We start from the raw sequence: 15,938 nt of genomic DNA, 5'->3' as shown, positions 1-15,938 counted from the left end.
CTTTTGGTCTATGAACCAGACTAATTAATTTTTTTAGCAGCCAATCAGCATCGGGCTTTCATCATGTAGGGCTTTCATGCGTGTGAGAACTACAACATGCACGTCTGACTGCGAAAAAAGGTAGGAAAGTCACATTTTCTTTGAAAGTGCTTTCAAAATTACAACTAATATGAGTTTATATGAAGAAAAAAGACTGCTTTAGCCTGCAAAAGTCACTTTGGTACTGGACAGTCATCTGCAAAAGTCAGTTTTGAACAGAACTTGTAAAAAATAGAGGTGTCCTAAAAGTAAGGATTACCCAAACTTCACTCACTCTTTAGCAGACAAAACTCTCCAAAGTTTTCATGAGTCAAAGACAACGTCCTCACTATTTCACCAGCCAAGTTAGAGGTCTCAATTCAATTTTTAACGGAGACCTTTCTTCAACATTTTGCACCCGAGAGTGAAGCCAAGTGATATTAATTTGAAGCCTAAAACTAGACTGGTACATGTCCTACTGTTTAAAAAGGTTGTCCCCTCAGTAGTCTGGTGGCAGGTGGCATAACTGTAGAGAATGTGTAGGATTAGAGCTAGGTACCAGATGTTTCTTTGACACTGTTGATTGATGCAGTACTAGGCGTGAACGGCATGTCAGGTATTACCGGATAGTTACGGGTTTTCTTTAATACCGATCAAAACCGACTAATGACTCATGAATACCGAAACACTGGTGAACTCGGTATGGATATTTCAACACCGCGGTATTCTTCCTTAGTGTTCAGAATCTTCGCAAAAGCCTTTAATTCAAACAGAAAGACAAACAACTTCTTTCACATATTTGATTCTATTCTTTGTGGTTCCAGGCATCCAGTTTCATATCTGCATTATCAATTACCGTTGATAGATAAGACACAATTGTCGAAAGCTCGACTAGAAAACCTGATACTTCAGCAGCTGCAATACCAGAAAGGCCTTTGAAGTTCTGCTAACGCCGCCGTATTTGCGGTTGAATATTAATGAATTAATCAAATACTAAATTATTTGAATATGCATGGCCCTGGGTCTTTTTACGTTCTATAGGGCCTAACTCAATTGTTTGATTTGTACCTTTTACTGTATAATTGTTTAACCAGTAACACACGAACAACTTTATTGAAATCTAAATCCCCGAAAATTTCATGTTTTGGATTGTTTACTTTACTATTTCAAAGGTTAAGTTGAAAGGAAACTAACCTGATGTCTAAACGTTCTCGAGAAAAGACGGGGGAAAAAACCCTGATTGTTTACATCTTAGGTTTTTCCTGTCGTTTTCATTAAAAATATGATACACGTTGTGTGTGTCACAAAAATTAAACACAGCACCAATACACAAACTGAAGTTTACTTACGATCTGGATTAAAAGAGGAGATATCCCGTTTAATTCCAAGAGCTTCCCTCGCGATCGTGAACACGTTCAATTCCGACTCGTGTTATTATGTTTAAACGACGCGATGTGGTCCTCATGCCCAGCGTACATTCGATGGTCCCCGATAAAAGAGAGTCGGAAACTAGCCTGAAGTGGTTTCCGTCCATAAAACCTGCCCTAGTTCCCGACTCCCTATTATCGTTCAAAATGCAGTTGTGTTTACAAACGTAATCCAGTCTACTCATTATCATAATCGATGCATCGGGCGCGCTCGGGAACGGAATCGCACTCGGATAGAGGGACCATTGAATGCACGCTGGGCATGAGGACCACATCGCGTCGTTCAAACATTAACAAGAGTCGGAAATTTAACGTGTTCCCGATCGCGAGGGGAGCTCTCGGAATTGAACGGGAAATTTCACTTTTCATCCGGATCGAAAGTAAACTTCAGTACAACCATCTCAATCATCGATGTCTACTTGTACCTCAGGTGGCGTATCTAGTAATTTGTAGGCCATTTTGAGGGTGAAATCTGATGTTTTTGTTGGGCAATGTTATTGTTGGGTTTTGGGGTCAAGGACAAAATTGTGTTGCTTAGCATATAGCGATTAGCTTGGACCCCACTATCGCCAGACCATGTCTGAATGTTAAAAAGGCGATAAGTTGGGTCCAAGTTACTCGGACTATTGACAAGTGTGCACAAACCCTGTCTGTAATTAGCCCCATATATCAGTGTATATGTGGCCAATTAAGTCTATTTTTCGTGAAATTTCATGTTGAAATGTTGATACGCGAATGTCTGCAAACGTAACGAAGACATCTTAAAAAGGCAGCAGGAAAGATTTCCATACACAAAGTTCACTCATTTTCCTCTGTATTGTTGATGTACCCTAACGTGGCGCGGCCCCTAACGTGGCGCACTTTGATTTTTCACCTGTAGCGCCTACCTAGAGCAAAAGTTTTAACTGAAATTCCAAGAAAGTGAAATTTCATCAAGTTCTAAACACTCCTCTTCATAAATCGCGAGTTTATTTACCCGTAACAAAGTTAGAAGAAAAATTGATTTTGGCGTGATTTTCCGATTTTATTTTCAAGTGCAAAGTGAACCCTTTAAAAATGCCCCGAAGAATAAGAAAATAATTTTCTGACAAACATCTGGCTGGGCATGTAAGTAGAGATAATAATTGTTTATCAGAATTTATCAAGTTTACAGAAATTCTTAAATGTTAAATTGGAATTTTCCGAGATTTATTCAAGTGCGCCACGTTAGGGAACACTCCGCCAATTTGTGCCCAATTTCCGGATGCCACCGTTTTTGAATTTCCGATTAAATGTTATAAAACTGAAATTGTTCACAGAGGTTAAATAGCAAGCATAAATAAGGTAAAAGTACTAGTGTTTTACTGCATGAATTTGAGGTTTGTCAACAAAGAGGTTTGGCAACACTACACGAGGGAAGTCGGGTAGGCTTCGAAGTGCGCCACGTTAGGGAACACGACTATATTGACTAACAAGTCCCCAGATAGCAATTTCATGTCATCATAGTCAATTTGAGCAGTGAGAAAATACAAGCATTTTCTTAGAAAACACTTAAAATTTTTCAGTCCAATCTCATAGGGTTTGTACACAGGGTATTGAGTGAACTTCGTATATGGAAATCTTTCCCTGATGGCTGACAGTGACACTGTCATGACTGTGACAGGTAGGCCCTAGCTGCAGGGAATGTATCATTCATGGAATTGTTCCTAGGTTGGGAACTCAAGCCAAGGTTCAGATTAAGATTAGCAGTAAATTTCTTACCTCATATGCTTCAACATGAATGAAAGTTCACACTACAGTACAGTAGCTTCTTGTTATGGCCTTATTCCAAAACCCGTCCTTGTAGTTGTACTGAGTGCTGCCCCTGGGCTTGGACTACGGCCGGCATAACCCCCCAAATACCCCTTTTACTACAAATAAATAAAGACCCTTGACTTACCCATGTGTGTCTCGAACGAGGTACTGACCAATCACCTGATTGAAGATTTTGCGTGATTCAATGAATTCGGCCAATCAAACAGTTTGCCGCACATCGCACCATGTGTACGTGTACCCCCAGTCATGCGTACATGGGGTGTACGTGTACGGACGCTCGACGCCGAAAATCAATTAATTCACTCGTCCTTTGTACCCAGATTTCAATGGAATCCACCCAGTATTTGTTCCCCATACAGCACTTTAAGTTATGAAGTGTATGTGGTTCATTCGGTTCACCGATGATGAGAAACTTATTTTGGGAGATGGTGTTCGTATTTATAGTACCGCTTACTAATCGTAAACGAGAAATTTCACGAAATGAGTCACTTTGGATTGTGTGTTCGGTTTGGTTTGTGTACACGCAGTCTGGTTCCGCGTGCTGAAAAGCGCTTTTTCTCATCGGGGGGAAATCCGGGACTCTGACTAAATGTTGAGCCTAGTCGTTGACGTCATCACATGGTGCAATAATTATCCATCTTTAATCAGTTTTTCCCTCCCCTAAACAATGTCCATGCTACTTTTTTTTTTTTACTACAGTTGCACGGTCCTTAATCTATAAAAACACAAAAATGTGTGTGCTGGAGAGTTTGGGGCACAGAGAACACAGAGAAATTATTAATTATCAGCACCCAGACTCTAAGCGGTATTAAACGAGTGATAAAAACCTCCGGAGCACACATTTATTCCCTTATTAACTATGCCCTGGAACTGTCGATCAAAATCGCCATCCAAGAATTTAGGCCTAGTTTGACTCGAGTCACTGCGAGCAAATGACTCGACTCAAGCGAACTCTTGTTTCAGATGCTTTTTCATATAACAAATTATACTTTGTAGTTTGTACAGAGTCTAAAATATTTCCTTGTTTTAAAATGAGTTCTTCAACGTCATCATACAGGATGAGTTAAAAAAAAAAAAAAGCGGAACCCAAACCCCCAAAATCTATTTCATATTTAAAACAAATATGTAGCAACAAAAATAATAATGACTGGAAAGCCAATTTCATAAACTATACTTTCAGGTGAAAACAATTACTGAAATTGCTTAATCCGTTCAAAGAATATCACCATATTTAAACCCAATGACCCTTAAACCTGTTTCGTCCAACAACTTAAAATTTTTATTGTGTGTACTGACGGTTTGGAGCAATAAAGAAAATGTCATAGAATACTTGTTTCAACAATTACAGCACTGCATTTTTCGGTTAGTATTTTCTCAATTATTGGTTACTAAGAAGAGTCATATGTTGGGTACTATATTGTATAGATTTGCTTAATTTTAGGGCAATTTGATTGCCCAATGGTTGGTGTTTGTAGAATGCTTAAATAAGGGATAACTTTAAAGCGAGGCTTGGTTTCTTTAACATTTTTTTTTACAAACATCATCATCAAACAGCAAACTTTTGAACACATTTGAACACTTTTAAACTTAAAACTTTAACCCTATCAGGACCGGGGGGGGGGGGGGGGGCACAATGTGCCCCCCTCCCATATTTTTGCTCATAACTTTTTAACGGTGCAGCCGATCGCCACCAAATTTAGTGACTTTTCCTAAATATTATCTAGTTTTTCACGTAATTTTAATAAACTAAATGTTTAAATATTAAATTCTACACTATAAAACTAACTGTCATATTGTTATTAATTTATTTATCAGATAGGTGATTGAGAAGTGTCACATGACAAACATGTTTCTCAAATTTTATGACATTTGGCCAAAGAAAACGGAAAATACGGGGGGGGAACTATTTTTGACCAAAAATGGGCAAAATGTCAAGAAAAACGCCCTCTATGGACAATTTTTTTTAAAATGGCAACCTGTAGGATTTGGTCATAGGTTAATTTCTACCAAGTTTTTAAAAAAATCGGTCATTTACTTTTGAAAATATAGAGGGGGGGGGGCCACTATGTGCCCCCCCCCCCGGTCCCCGTAGGTCCAAAAAAAGTCCGGTCCTGATAGGGTTAAAGCAAAACTTTAAAGCATTTAAAGGGGAGTTAGGCCAAAAAAAAAAAGTCTCCGGTTTCTGGTATGGAGCTTGCCCCAAAAGTGGTGCGGCGACGCGGCTTTTTTTTTTTTTTTTACCTGGGTTTTTTTTTTTTTGGCTTCAAATGTCGGCTGATATGACTGCAAATGGTGCCCGACTAAACTTAGTGCAAATATATGGGAGTCAGAGAGGCCACATAAAGCTTATTCTCGATCATAACCCCATCTAAAAACACGTTAAAATTGTGCAGCAGCAGAATTCCAGTCAAACCAGTGAGTTTGGCGGTTTTGAGACATAATCTTGTATTGAAAAAAAAACTTTTTCATTTTGCCGACGCTCATGGCTGCGGCGACGCGCGCGCATACCAGAAACCGGAGACTTTTTTTTTTTGGCCTTAACCACCAAGAGCGGATCCGGGGGGGGGGCCCAACGGGGGCCATCCCCCCCCCCCCACGAACCCAAGTTTTTTTTTTTAAGTGACGTCGCAATAAAGGCAGGCCCCACCATCTTTTCCTCAAAAAGATTTGGTCAGAAATCGCCTCAGATCACACCACAGAGCATCTAGAATCCAACAAGTTTTCGAGGCCCATCCCTAACAGTCCTGAATCCTCCAATTTTAAAATGATTTTGCACACCCCCTGCTAGGGAGTTATGGGTTAAGCGGGTCCCGAACCCCACGCCGTAATTTTTGGGACCCACTTTTTGGGGGACCTAAACAAATGTTGCCCCCCCCCCCCAAACAAAATTGTGTTCTAGATCCACACTTGTTGATCACGCTACATTATTTTAAAATATGATTTTCAAAGAGATGACTGAAATTAAATCTGCAAAGTTTTCCTTGATTAGCTGACAATAATACGTTGATGGAATTAAATATAACTCGAGTCCAGACAACAAGTTAAAAATATATATATATATATATATCTTGATGACTTGGTGTTCAATTATTTCCGAATTAAATATACATGTAACTCGAGTCCAGACAACATATTAAAAATATATATATATATGTATATGACGACTTGGTTTTTAATTACTACACTGTAAAAATGGTGTTTAGGATTTAAACACATTTCTAAACACTAATTCTGTACCCACTTTTTCCACACGTTTAGCACCATGACATGTTTAGATGTCCTTTTTCTGTGACACGCATTATCCGTTTGACATGTGCAATGAATAATATGTTTAGCATTTAAACAGCTTCCTAAGCGCATTTAGATATACAATCCTAAGCACATGTCCAAAACGTAAACACGTTTAGTTTCACAACATTAAAAAGTGGTAAACGTTTAGAATTGAAACACATTCCTAAACGTATTAAACTATAAACACGTTTCTGATGTGTTTAAATGCTAAACACTGTTTTTACAGTGTACATAATTAAATATAACTCAAATCAAGACAGCATGCTCTAAAAACTTATGTTGATAACTTGCATTCTGTTACAATTCAAAATGTTCAAAATTGATTGATATTGAAATTGGGTGCTTTATTTGCAAAAAGGTTGATGCGTCTAGGGGTAACATGGGTGTAACCCCCCCCCCCCCATGGCTTTGAGTCTGTAGGTGTCCAATAAACTGTTATCAACTTTGTCTTTCAATCATATAAGGCATTTTAACCAATATATCTAGCACTCTACATTTACATTAAGGATATATTCATTTGTGGGCTGATCTTTTTTTTTTAAATACGATTTTCAAAGAGATGTTTAAAATTAAATCCGCAAAGTTTCCCTTGATCTGACTGATGACCTGGTGTTTCAATTACTACATAACAAAATTAAATATAATTCAAATCAAGACAGCTTATTAAAAACAAATGGGAAAAAATCAACTAACGATGATTGCTTTTTTGGTTACAATATAGGACATATCGATGCACTGAAAAATTGCCTGGTTAATTTTACCCAAGAAAGGGTGAAAACTGGAACTGGAAAACTTGGGATGTTCTATAACCAATTGTTAACCAAATTTAATTTAGTCTTGTATGACTACACGTTTTTGGTTGGATTTAGCAGAAATTCTAACCCAAACAATTGGTTATGGAACAACCCAAGTTTGGGTAGTTCCAGTTTTCAACCTTTCTTGGGTAAAATTAACCCAGGCAATTTTTCAGTGTGGCCTTCATCAGAGACTGCTGTGATAAATCCAGTTTCTCGATTATCACAAACACGTCTGTTGGCTCAAGTATCGATTTGCTGTATAAGACTAGCACGTAGGGCTGGTTTTGTGATGTCCACATAAATTATGTTGGCATATGTATAACGTCCTTCATGAAAAGAAAAGTCAAACAAAGACAAAATATGAAAATAAAATAAATCACTTAATTTAATAAATTCAAGTAGCCCAATCGCACCCCCGAATATTTTTTTTTAAATTAAAGTGAGAAAAATGCACTGAGAGCCCTAATTAAAACCTATGTAAAAGCATTCATGGAACAAAGGGAGTGTTCAAACGATATGTTAATTTGCACATGTGAATTAGTGCATATGTGGCCTCTGATTAACGTCGAGTAGAAAGGTTATAAACATTTGTTACAACTGATAATGTAGTAACCAACTGATAATGTATCACCAACCGATAATGTCACACAAATTGACCGATACTGTATCACTAACCGATAATGTAACAGAAATTGACCGATAGTGTAGTAAATGTTACTACACTATCGGTCAATATTTGTTACATTATCGGTTAAGACCGATAATGTAACAACAATCGACTGATAGTGTAGTGCATTTTTACTACACTATCGGTCAATTTCTGTTACATTATCGGTTAGTGATACAGTATCGGTCAATTTGTTTGACATTATCGGTTGGTGATACATTATCCGTTGGTTACTACATTATCAGTTGTAACAATATTCAACCATTTTCAGGCATTTACTTTGCCCATCCACTCTGTTGGGTAGGACATTTTCCCAACATTCTGAGAAATCTCATTTTCTGAAAAACGTTGGGCAGGAATTATTTCCAATGTTTGTGGAAACTTTATTTTTGCAATGATCCGTCCACTTTATTTACAAACCTGCCTTAGTTTTAAATTAAACTCAAATTTCTCATTGCACTGAGATTTATGTCCTAGACAGTGGAAAAGCTGTGGCGACCTCGTTTTTTTTTATTGCGTGCACTGCATGAACTGCTAGCGCTTTAGAACGCCCTCTACCGAGCATCGGCCACCCAGCTAGGCAGACTGGCCTCCGCCGCCCCAAACGTAACCCCGATTGTCATGTTATCGAAGGGCCGGGCACCAGTCTAAGAAAAGAGAATAACCTGCCTCTTTTGGTCTGCTTGTTCTGTAGAGGTGAAATTTCAAGGGAGAAAGAACCAAAGAAAATCCAAATCATCTTTGGATCTCTTTATATTTTTCACAGATTTGTGACATTTAAATTGATCATGAAACTTGGGGAATTCCGTTTGTGAAATTTAATGTCGAAATGTTCATTATTTCTCTGTTTTTGAATGACATACAATGAGACCCTTTCCATGCGATAAAACAAGCAGACACGTACACACACTGCCATTACTGGACTGGAAGTGGAAACTCACTGTTTAGTGTTGTGATGTAATAATGTCACCGTTAAATTTGTTACTTTTGTTGATTTTAGGGCTGCACATAAAATATGTTAGTGCTTTTTGGACGGAATATTTATTTTGTGAAGTGTAGGCCCCTGTTTTTTAATTTTTTTTTAACCCTAACCCTGCCAGACGCAGCACAGTCTGACAGTGCATCAGGTGGAAAAGTCTGGTGCACTTTGATGGAAAATGCTACCAACACCAGTGCAGAAACCGGCCACTTCTGAGACACTGAGAGCTAGTTCCATGGAACAATGCCCGAGTTGTATCCTGCTGCAGTGGGTGACCACAGACTCTGAGGCAGTTTGGCCTTGAGACTTTTGACCTGATGGATCTTGCTACACTGGGCAGGCTTGTCACTTAGACAAGTGTTGCATGTTGCTGCGTTTGGCAGGGTTTCTAGCCAAAATACCCTGGAGGGTTAGGGTTAATGAAATTAGAGTCAAAAATGTTTTTTTATTGCTCAAAATTTAAAATCACTTTAGCCAGGCCTACAATCAAAAGCCGACTTTCTCAATTCTTATGACACCCGTTTCGCAATTTTGAACAGATTCTTGGGGTAGAAATCACGATTTTCCTGTGCGGTTTGTGCCTTGCGATTCAGCGTGCCGTGCGTGCTCACGGTACATCGCGCACAGTGATCGCCGTCTTTATTTTCGGGTCGCGTGTTGTCGCCGCGCTGTCATCGTCATTTTATTCCCAAATTTCCCTGAAAAAATCAAATCCATGCCCTTTATCTATGACATACCTGTTTATTGAGAATGTCGCCAACTAGTTTGGTAGGCCTAGGTCCAATAATTTTAAAGTGGATTTTGTTCCCTTATTATACTATAGGAACCGGGCCCTACACTAAACGATCGCCGTGAATAGGCCCCAACAATATTATTTTTATTATTTATTAATACTAAATTAACATGATTAATGATTACTGAAATTGGGCCTGTAGTGTAGTCTTTGTAAAAACTGTAGGCCTAGGCCTACATGATAAACATATGGACCGTGTGTGGGACGAACTGGCATGACCATGATGACCGGCACGCATTGATCTGCGCACCAGTCACGCAACAGTGCGCAACATTGTTTCTTGGACTAGGTTGCCAAGTGTTCGCTCTGCCATGTCTTCGGGTTCATGCTGATATCAGAAGTTATTGCGTTGTGATTTCCTCATAAATTATAAGTCATGTTCACTGATTGTCATAAGTTTCATAGGACCTATGTCTCTCAAATCAGGTAAAAAAACAATTGCATACTTTTAAGCCGAAATAGGCCTAGTCAATCTCAAAACGGGTCAAAACAAGCTCAACTTTAGACTGATTTAAGGGGCTCTAGCTTTTCAGACCACTCTTAAAAATTTAAGGGACATTTTTAGGGTAAAACAATGATGCAACATGAAAATAAAAATGGCGATCACTGTGAATCACTGGAATGCTCATATCTTAATTTTGTTTTTTAAACTTTCAGGCGTTGACAACATGACACGCTATTCACAGGAGCCGGACAACGCCACGAAGTGTAAGTATTTTGGCCTTCGTCATAGAATCCATAGTGCAGGTTCGCAATATCACCGCTGTGCGTGCTTCAAAGAAGATAATTTCTCCTCATGGGCTATGCTATGCTCTTTACAGGCGAAACCTTTGTTGAGTCGAAAATCCGATGTTGATGAGAAAAGCGCTTCACAATTATTACTACCCCTGTTCAACGGGCAAACACTCCTGAAACCTTCTCAACTCCCTGGGGAGCATACACGGCCGGTAGGCAGCCATTTCGGCGCTCTTGGCCGTAATCAATCTCGCACAGTAACCAACACTGCCCTCACAGGTACCCATCTACTCCTGGGTGGAGAGAAGCAATGAGTGACAAAGTGCCTTGTTCAAGGGCACACGCACCATAACCCAGGGCTGGACTCGAACCCACAACCCTCAGAATTACCAGCAGACAACAAATTCAATGCTCCAGACCACTAGGCCACGGCACTCCACTCCATTTTGCAAACTAATAAACCATTGTTCTAAAAGTTTAACAAATATGGTTTCATTCAGGGCTGCGTTTTGGAGAGGTGGTTGTGTGAGAAAGTAGAATTCCAGATGCAAGTAGTTCGTCTAACCACGGAGGATTCGAAATCCGTTCAAAAAGCAATAACGGCGAATCCAAAAAGTGATTGTGCTAGAAGGCACACGGATGCTTTCTAGTTCTAGAAGTATGTGGAAATCATTAAGGGAGAAAGTTATTTGACTAAAGTAAAAAAAAAAAAAATGAACATTGACACAAACCTTTTTCCCATCTGTTACAGCATGCAAGGCGCGTGGCTCCTATCTTCGAGTGCATTTTAAGGTAAGGGACTCTTTCTCAGTTTGTTCATCTTTGATTTATATTATTTACTACTGTGTTCAATCTCATTCCCACGAAGGTGTGAACTGTTAAATTGAGAGCACGGTTGTTGAAATGATTGCAAAAGCTACAGACAAATTCATTATCGCCTCACTAATATCTGAAGTCTGCTGGAACATGGATTTTGGGGAAATCTCAATGTTCAACTTCAAAAACTGATATTTCTTCAAAATGTGGGACCTACCGCTGGGCCATAAAATAGACCTGTTTCAATTTCCCTGTTGATTTTCATCTTTAACCAGAACACTCGGGAGACAGCCGCTGTCATCAAGCACATGCACCTGCGGAAGGCAGTGCGCTTCCTGAACGACGTCACCAAGAAGAAGCAGTGTGTTCCCTACAGGAGGTTCAATGGTGGAGTCGGTCGCAAGGCTCAGGTAAACATATCTTCAGTTGTCCAACTCCCAATTTTGTTGTTCTTTGTCCCCAGTGCGGTTCTACGGGTTGGGGGGGGGGGGGCAGGGGGGGGGGCTGGAACCCCCCCCCCAAAAAAACCTTTTGTCTAACCATTCCCCAAAAAAAATTCCTCTAAAAATAAAATGACATTAGCAAATGTTAAAAGGTGACGTCACATGCGAACGGTTTCCCCCTCCCCCCCCCCCCCTAAAAAATGGAGTCGTGAGAAGGGGGCATTTGTACACTATTAGGTAATATAGTGTGCACTATTGTAGGAGTTTATCAGCATTCCCCATTGAAAATATGGTACACCCCCCCCCCCCCCCCCCGGAAAATTCATGTCATGGATCCTTTAAATGCCTGTCTTAACATCAATCAGCCGTAATTACTTCTTTCAGCATATTTCTGTGTACACTTTTTTCAAATAAATCAAAATTTGTTCTATTGTTAGTTTCAATCGTGTTATATACTTCACCTGTAATATAAATGTATTCATGTTTTAGTTTGCAAAAAAAAATTATAATTTACAATGTTTTTGTTTTTTTCATGGACTATTAGGCCAAGGCATGGAACACCACACAAGGTCGCTGGCCCAAGAAAAGCGCCGAGTTCATGCTGCAGCTGCTCAAGAACGCAGAGAGCAACGCTGAACTCAAGGTAATAAGGTCCTCTTTTCTCCCCTGAGAAATTTTCCAGTTTCAGGACAGACCTTTTCCTTTTGTAAAAGTAATCCCAGCATATCTCCTAATGGTTGGATGACAGTCATCTAGCGGATACAGTCGGTGCTTAGGAGATGTTTGCATTCCTTGAGGGGGCCAAAACCTTACTACAGTAAACTTCGTTACCACAAAGTGGGATACCTTGAAACTCTGTCTTGAAGTAATACCCCATCCCCATCAAGAGAATAGGATGTTATGTACATAAATACCCCCCAAAGCTCGAAATACCCACACCGGTACAGGGTTCTCCCCACTATATTGTAAATATAATCCATACTTTCTAGATCATGAAGTTTTAACACAGGTTTTGAAATGTTGATTTTTTTTAAAGTTAAAAATTTTGATAAATTTTTTCTTTAATTACAAAAAATATTACAAGATCTCTTCTAAATTTTAAGAAAAAATCTTCCTTAACCCCATGCGTATGGGAAGCGGTCATGGCCGCGCCACTAATCCTCATTGGAATGCAGTTGCCAGCTGTGGTATGCCGTGGCACACAGCTAGGGGGTAGTTCCACAGCTGCTGCTTTTGTGCAGTCCCGCTACCACACAAAGGTTGTGCAGTCATGCGGGCCACTTGCTCTATGTGTGGAGGAATGTCCCCATTACACCCCGTCCTTAAGGGGTTAAAGACTCACCAGACTTGCTCTAAAATGCACCAGAGAGCCTCTAAAGTTCAAAATTTTTCGGGGCCCTTAAGCGGGACCCGAACCCCACGCCGTAGCTTCGCAGGTTGGTGAATCACAGCAAAACTTCCCCCACAGGTTTGAAAAAATCCTGGGGAGAACCCTGCGGTACCTCCGTTAATCACAAACTTTTGTTCAGCCAGTCCATGGTTTATTGTTAGGTTTATCAATAGAACAGACACTTTTAGGAAAGAACAATATAAAATCTTGGTAAAATGATGATTTTTTTTACTTCAAAAATACACCATTAGACTAAATTAGACTAAAGAAGGAAACTTTGCCAAATAACGTGTCCATTTAGCCGGGCAGAGCGAGTTACGGTGGAAGTATGTACTGTACATTATATGTATGTGTAAATCGGACTTGTGAGCCTGTGAGGTCTGATCATAGGACTACATATAGCTCCCATTGTCTCAGAATTGGCACTTTATGCACTGGTGTTGAGGGCTAAAAGCAACAAGGTCACACAGATTTTTAAACCGGTTGCAAGGTGTTGCACATGGCAGGGCTAGGCTTAATGTATTAACACTTTTGCTCTTTTTCTATCCCTCCCACCTTCCAGGGTCTAGACGCAGACTCCTTGGTGATTGACCACATCCAGGTCAACGCTGCCCCTAAGATGAGACGTAGGACCTACCGTGCTCACGGCCGCATCAACCGTGAGTGAAGTATTTCCTCAAAAAGCTCAATAAAATGCACAATGTCAACAAGAGGTTTTTTTGTTGAAATTTTGTCCTGTTAAATGATTAAGACGCAAATTTTGATGAGGTCTTGGGTACTTGTTAACTATTGGTATTGAGATCTGCTTGTTGAAGTCTAATGTGTGTAGGATGTCCACTCTTTTTTTGGGTTAAGATTCCAAACATTTCAGAAGGGGTGTGCATCAGTACCCGACTATTGATGTCAGGAACCGGTTTCAGATTATGGCATCGGGTACCTGTATAACCAACTTCACAAATTACTGACTAATTTTTCAGACAATGAAAGAGAAGAATTTTGAATGCAAACGTTTTCTGTGGATCCTGCGATGTTCGTTATAGCGACGTCCCACTGTAATTGATTTGAGAAGGGATGGAACCTATGACCTCTGGAACACTGCACTGGAGCTCCACCAACATAGCTATCAAGCCTCATGTCAGAAATAGCCAGAGCTGGTCCGAACTAGCGCCCTCTAAACAAAGACATTAAGCCGGACAGTTCAGTTGGTAGAGCGCCGTTATGGTGCAGGTTGCTTGCAGGTTCAAAACTTGCTCTAGTCAATATCGTTTTTTAACCTTAAACTGATTATATCGTCATGTCAGTGCAACAAAGTCGTAACTTGATTCTGCAACAAAGTCGTATCTCGCGGGAATATGCTCCATGCAACAACGTTGTATTTCGACGTCCATTGACTTTATGTGTACATCCGGGTTTTATAAGCAAGATACGACCTTTTGTCATTCTAAAACTCACGTAAACGCTGTTTTAGGAGATACGACTTTGTTGCACCTACACGACGATACGTGCACCCAGTCAGCTTCCCTTTGTGGGTTGATGATTTATTTGTAATTCTTTTTATTTTGTTCTGTGCGCAGCTTACATGAGTTCCCCCTGCCACATCGAGGTCATCCTGTCCGAGAGGGAGCAGGTCGTGCCCAAACCCGACGAGGCGGAGAAGAAGACAAAGAAAGTGTCCAAGAAGAAGATGGCTCGCCAGAAGATGATGGGTCGGGAATAGACCCAGGAAACAGAGAACGGAACGAGTCTGAATATAAAACAACTTTGGGAAACACTCGCAAAGGGGGGTTGCTTTCATAAAAAAAAAAGGATGATGAGTGGTGTTAATAAAGATCAGAAACTATAAAAGTACAGACAATGAATCCTGTGTTTGTTTTTATTGGATTGATCTGTGTATTATTTACAGTATTATTGAATTTAAATGAAATGGTGACATTGCGTGAAAGAGCATTACCAAAACGGAACAGTTTCCAACGTTGTCTTGCCAGAGGGATGGGTGTTGGCACCGTGCAAGAGTCTGGGTTGTATTGTTTATTTTCTGGTCGTGAAACCAAGGACTCCTCAAAAGCACCTAGGCAGCAACTGTGGCTTGCAAGCCTGGAGAAACATGTAGAGAGAAGAGGATGAGAAGAAATTGGAGCTAAAGGTGGGAGGAAAACCCACAGAATCAGGTGGGGACTGAAAACACCACATGTGGACCAGGGCAGGAATAGACCGTTATGTTAAGGCTATCTTGATTTTTTTCCCAATTCAAATCAACGTAACCAATGCGAGGTGCAAAGGAAAAATAGTCTGGTTCCTTTTTTTGCACAAAAATCATCGTTCGGTACTGTTGGATACAGGGAACGTGACTGAAATGGTGGCAGCATGATAAAGGTCTATAGTACCCAGACCATAGAAGTGGAAGGCAAGGATCAGGAATGCCACCGCAAACACACACTGAATGGCATGCAAATGATAGGCTACGAGGTGTGCATGGTCTACAACCATTTATAGTGGCCTGGAAAGAATATGTGAGAATATCAACTGCCCAAGGCGTCGCTTCTTTTCAGTTGGGTTCGGGGACTTGTGCATGGAGTCTATAGGAGTAGTTGTGTGAATTTGATAGTCCAAGGCCAAAACAGCAATGCAGGCCAACTTCAAACTGGAATTCAAATAACCCAAAACTGGACTTTTTAAACAAGATTTGATTCTGAATCTCAAATTATTTTTGAGAAGCCACTTTTTTACATTGAATCAATCCATGACTTTTTCCCCAACCCAACCAAACCAAAATAAATTTCAATGTTAA

At 40.1% G+C, this 15,938-nt stretch overlaps 2 protein-coding genes across 5 annotated transcripts in view; one reads left to right on the top strand and one right to left on the bottom strand.

Annotated features, from left to right (window-relative positions):
• Positions 1–3,765, bottom strand: part of LOC119740885 (3-hydroxy-3-methylglutaryl-coenzyme A reductase-like) — a 28,961-nt gene extending 25,196 nt beyond the window's left edge. The window contains exon 1 of one of the 2 annotated variants that reach the window (XM_038216348.1): positions 3,364–3,765. Coding sequence is in view for 1 of the 2 variants with exons in the window: in XM_038216346.1 (XP_038072274.1) it covers positions 3,186–3,202 (17 nt within the window). In the remaining variant the exon portion in view is untranslated. The other variant, XM_038216346.1, reaches the window with a different exon arrangement.
• Positions 3,766–8,554: 4,789 nt separating this feature from the next.
• Positions 8,555–15,009, top strand: LOC119741640 (60S ribosomal protein L17-like). Of its 3 annotated transcripts, none has more exons than XM_038217474.1 (7): positions 8,555–8,690; positions 10,424–10,474; positions 11,253–11,293; positions 11,593–11,727; positions 12,305–12,403; positions 13,713–13,809; positions 14,725–15,009. In XM_038217474.1, exons 2-7 carry the CDS (start codon positions 10,435–10,437, stop codon positions 14,865–14,867), a joined length of 555 nt encoding a protein of 184 aa, XP_038073402.1. In that variant the 5' UTR covers positions 8,555–8,690; positions 10,424–10,434; the 3' UTR covers positions 14,868–15,009. The 3 variants fall into 3 exon arrangements, with proteins under 3 accessions (XP_038073402.1, XP_038073401.1, XP_038073400.1); XM_038217473.1 differs by lacking the exon at positions 8,555–8,690 and adding an exon at positions 8,699–8,951; XM_038217472.1 differs by lacking the exon at positions 8,555–8,690 and adding an exon at positions 8,801–8,825.
• Positions 15,010–15,938: the final 929 nt, after the last annotated feature.

The sequence above is a fragment of the Patiria miniata genome, unplaced genomic scaffold, assembly GCF_015706575.1.
Source record: "Patiria miniata isolate m_02_andy unplaced genomic scaffold, ASM1570657v1 HiC_scaffold_5, whole genome shotgun sequence".
Classification (NCBI taxonomy): Eukaryota; Metazoa; Echinodermata; class Asteroidea; order Valvatida; family Asterinidae; genus Patiria; species Patiria miniata.
Note: the sequence above shows the minus strand (reverse complement) of the source record. Positions and strands in the feature narration are given on the sequence as shown.

Excerpts from the sequence above, each read along its gene's own strand:
- LOC119741640 (XM_038217472.1), top strand. Across the intron at positions 10,475-11,252 it reads GCCGGACAACGCCACGAAGT|CATGCAAGGCGCGTGGCTCC; the intron begins GTAAGTATTTTG and ends CATCTGTTACAG. Across the intron at positions 13,810-14,724 it reads TGCTCACGGCCGCATCAACC|CTTACATGAGTTCCCCCTGC; the intron begins GTGAGTGAAGTA and ends TTCTGTGCGCAG.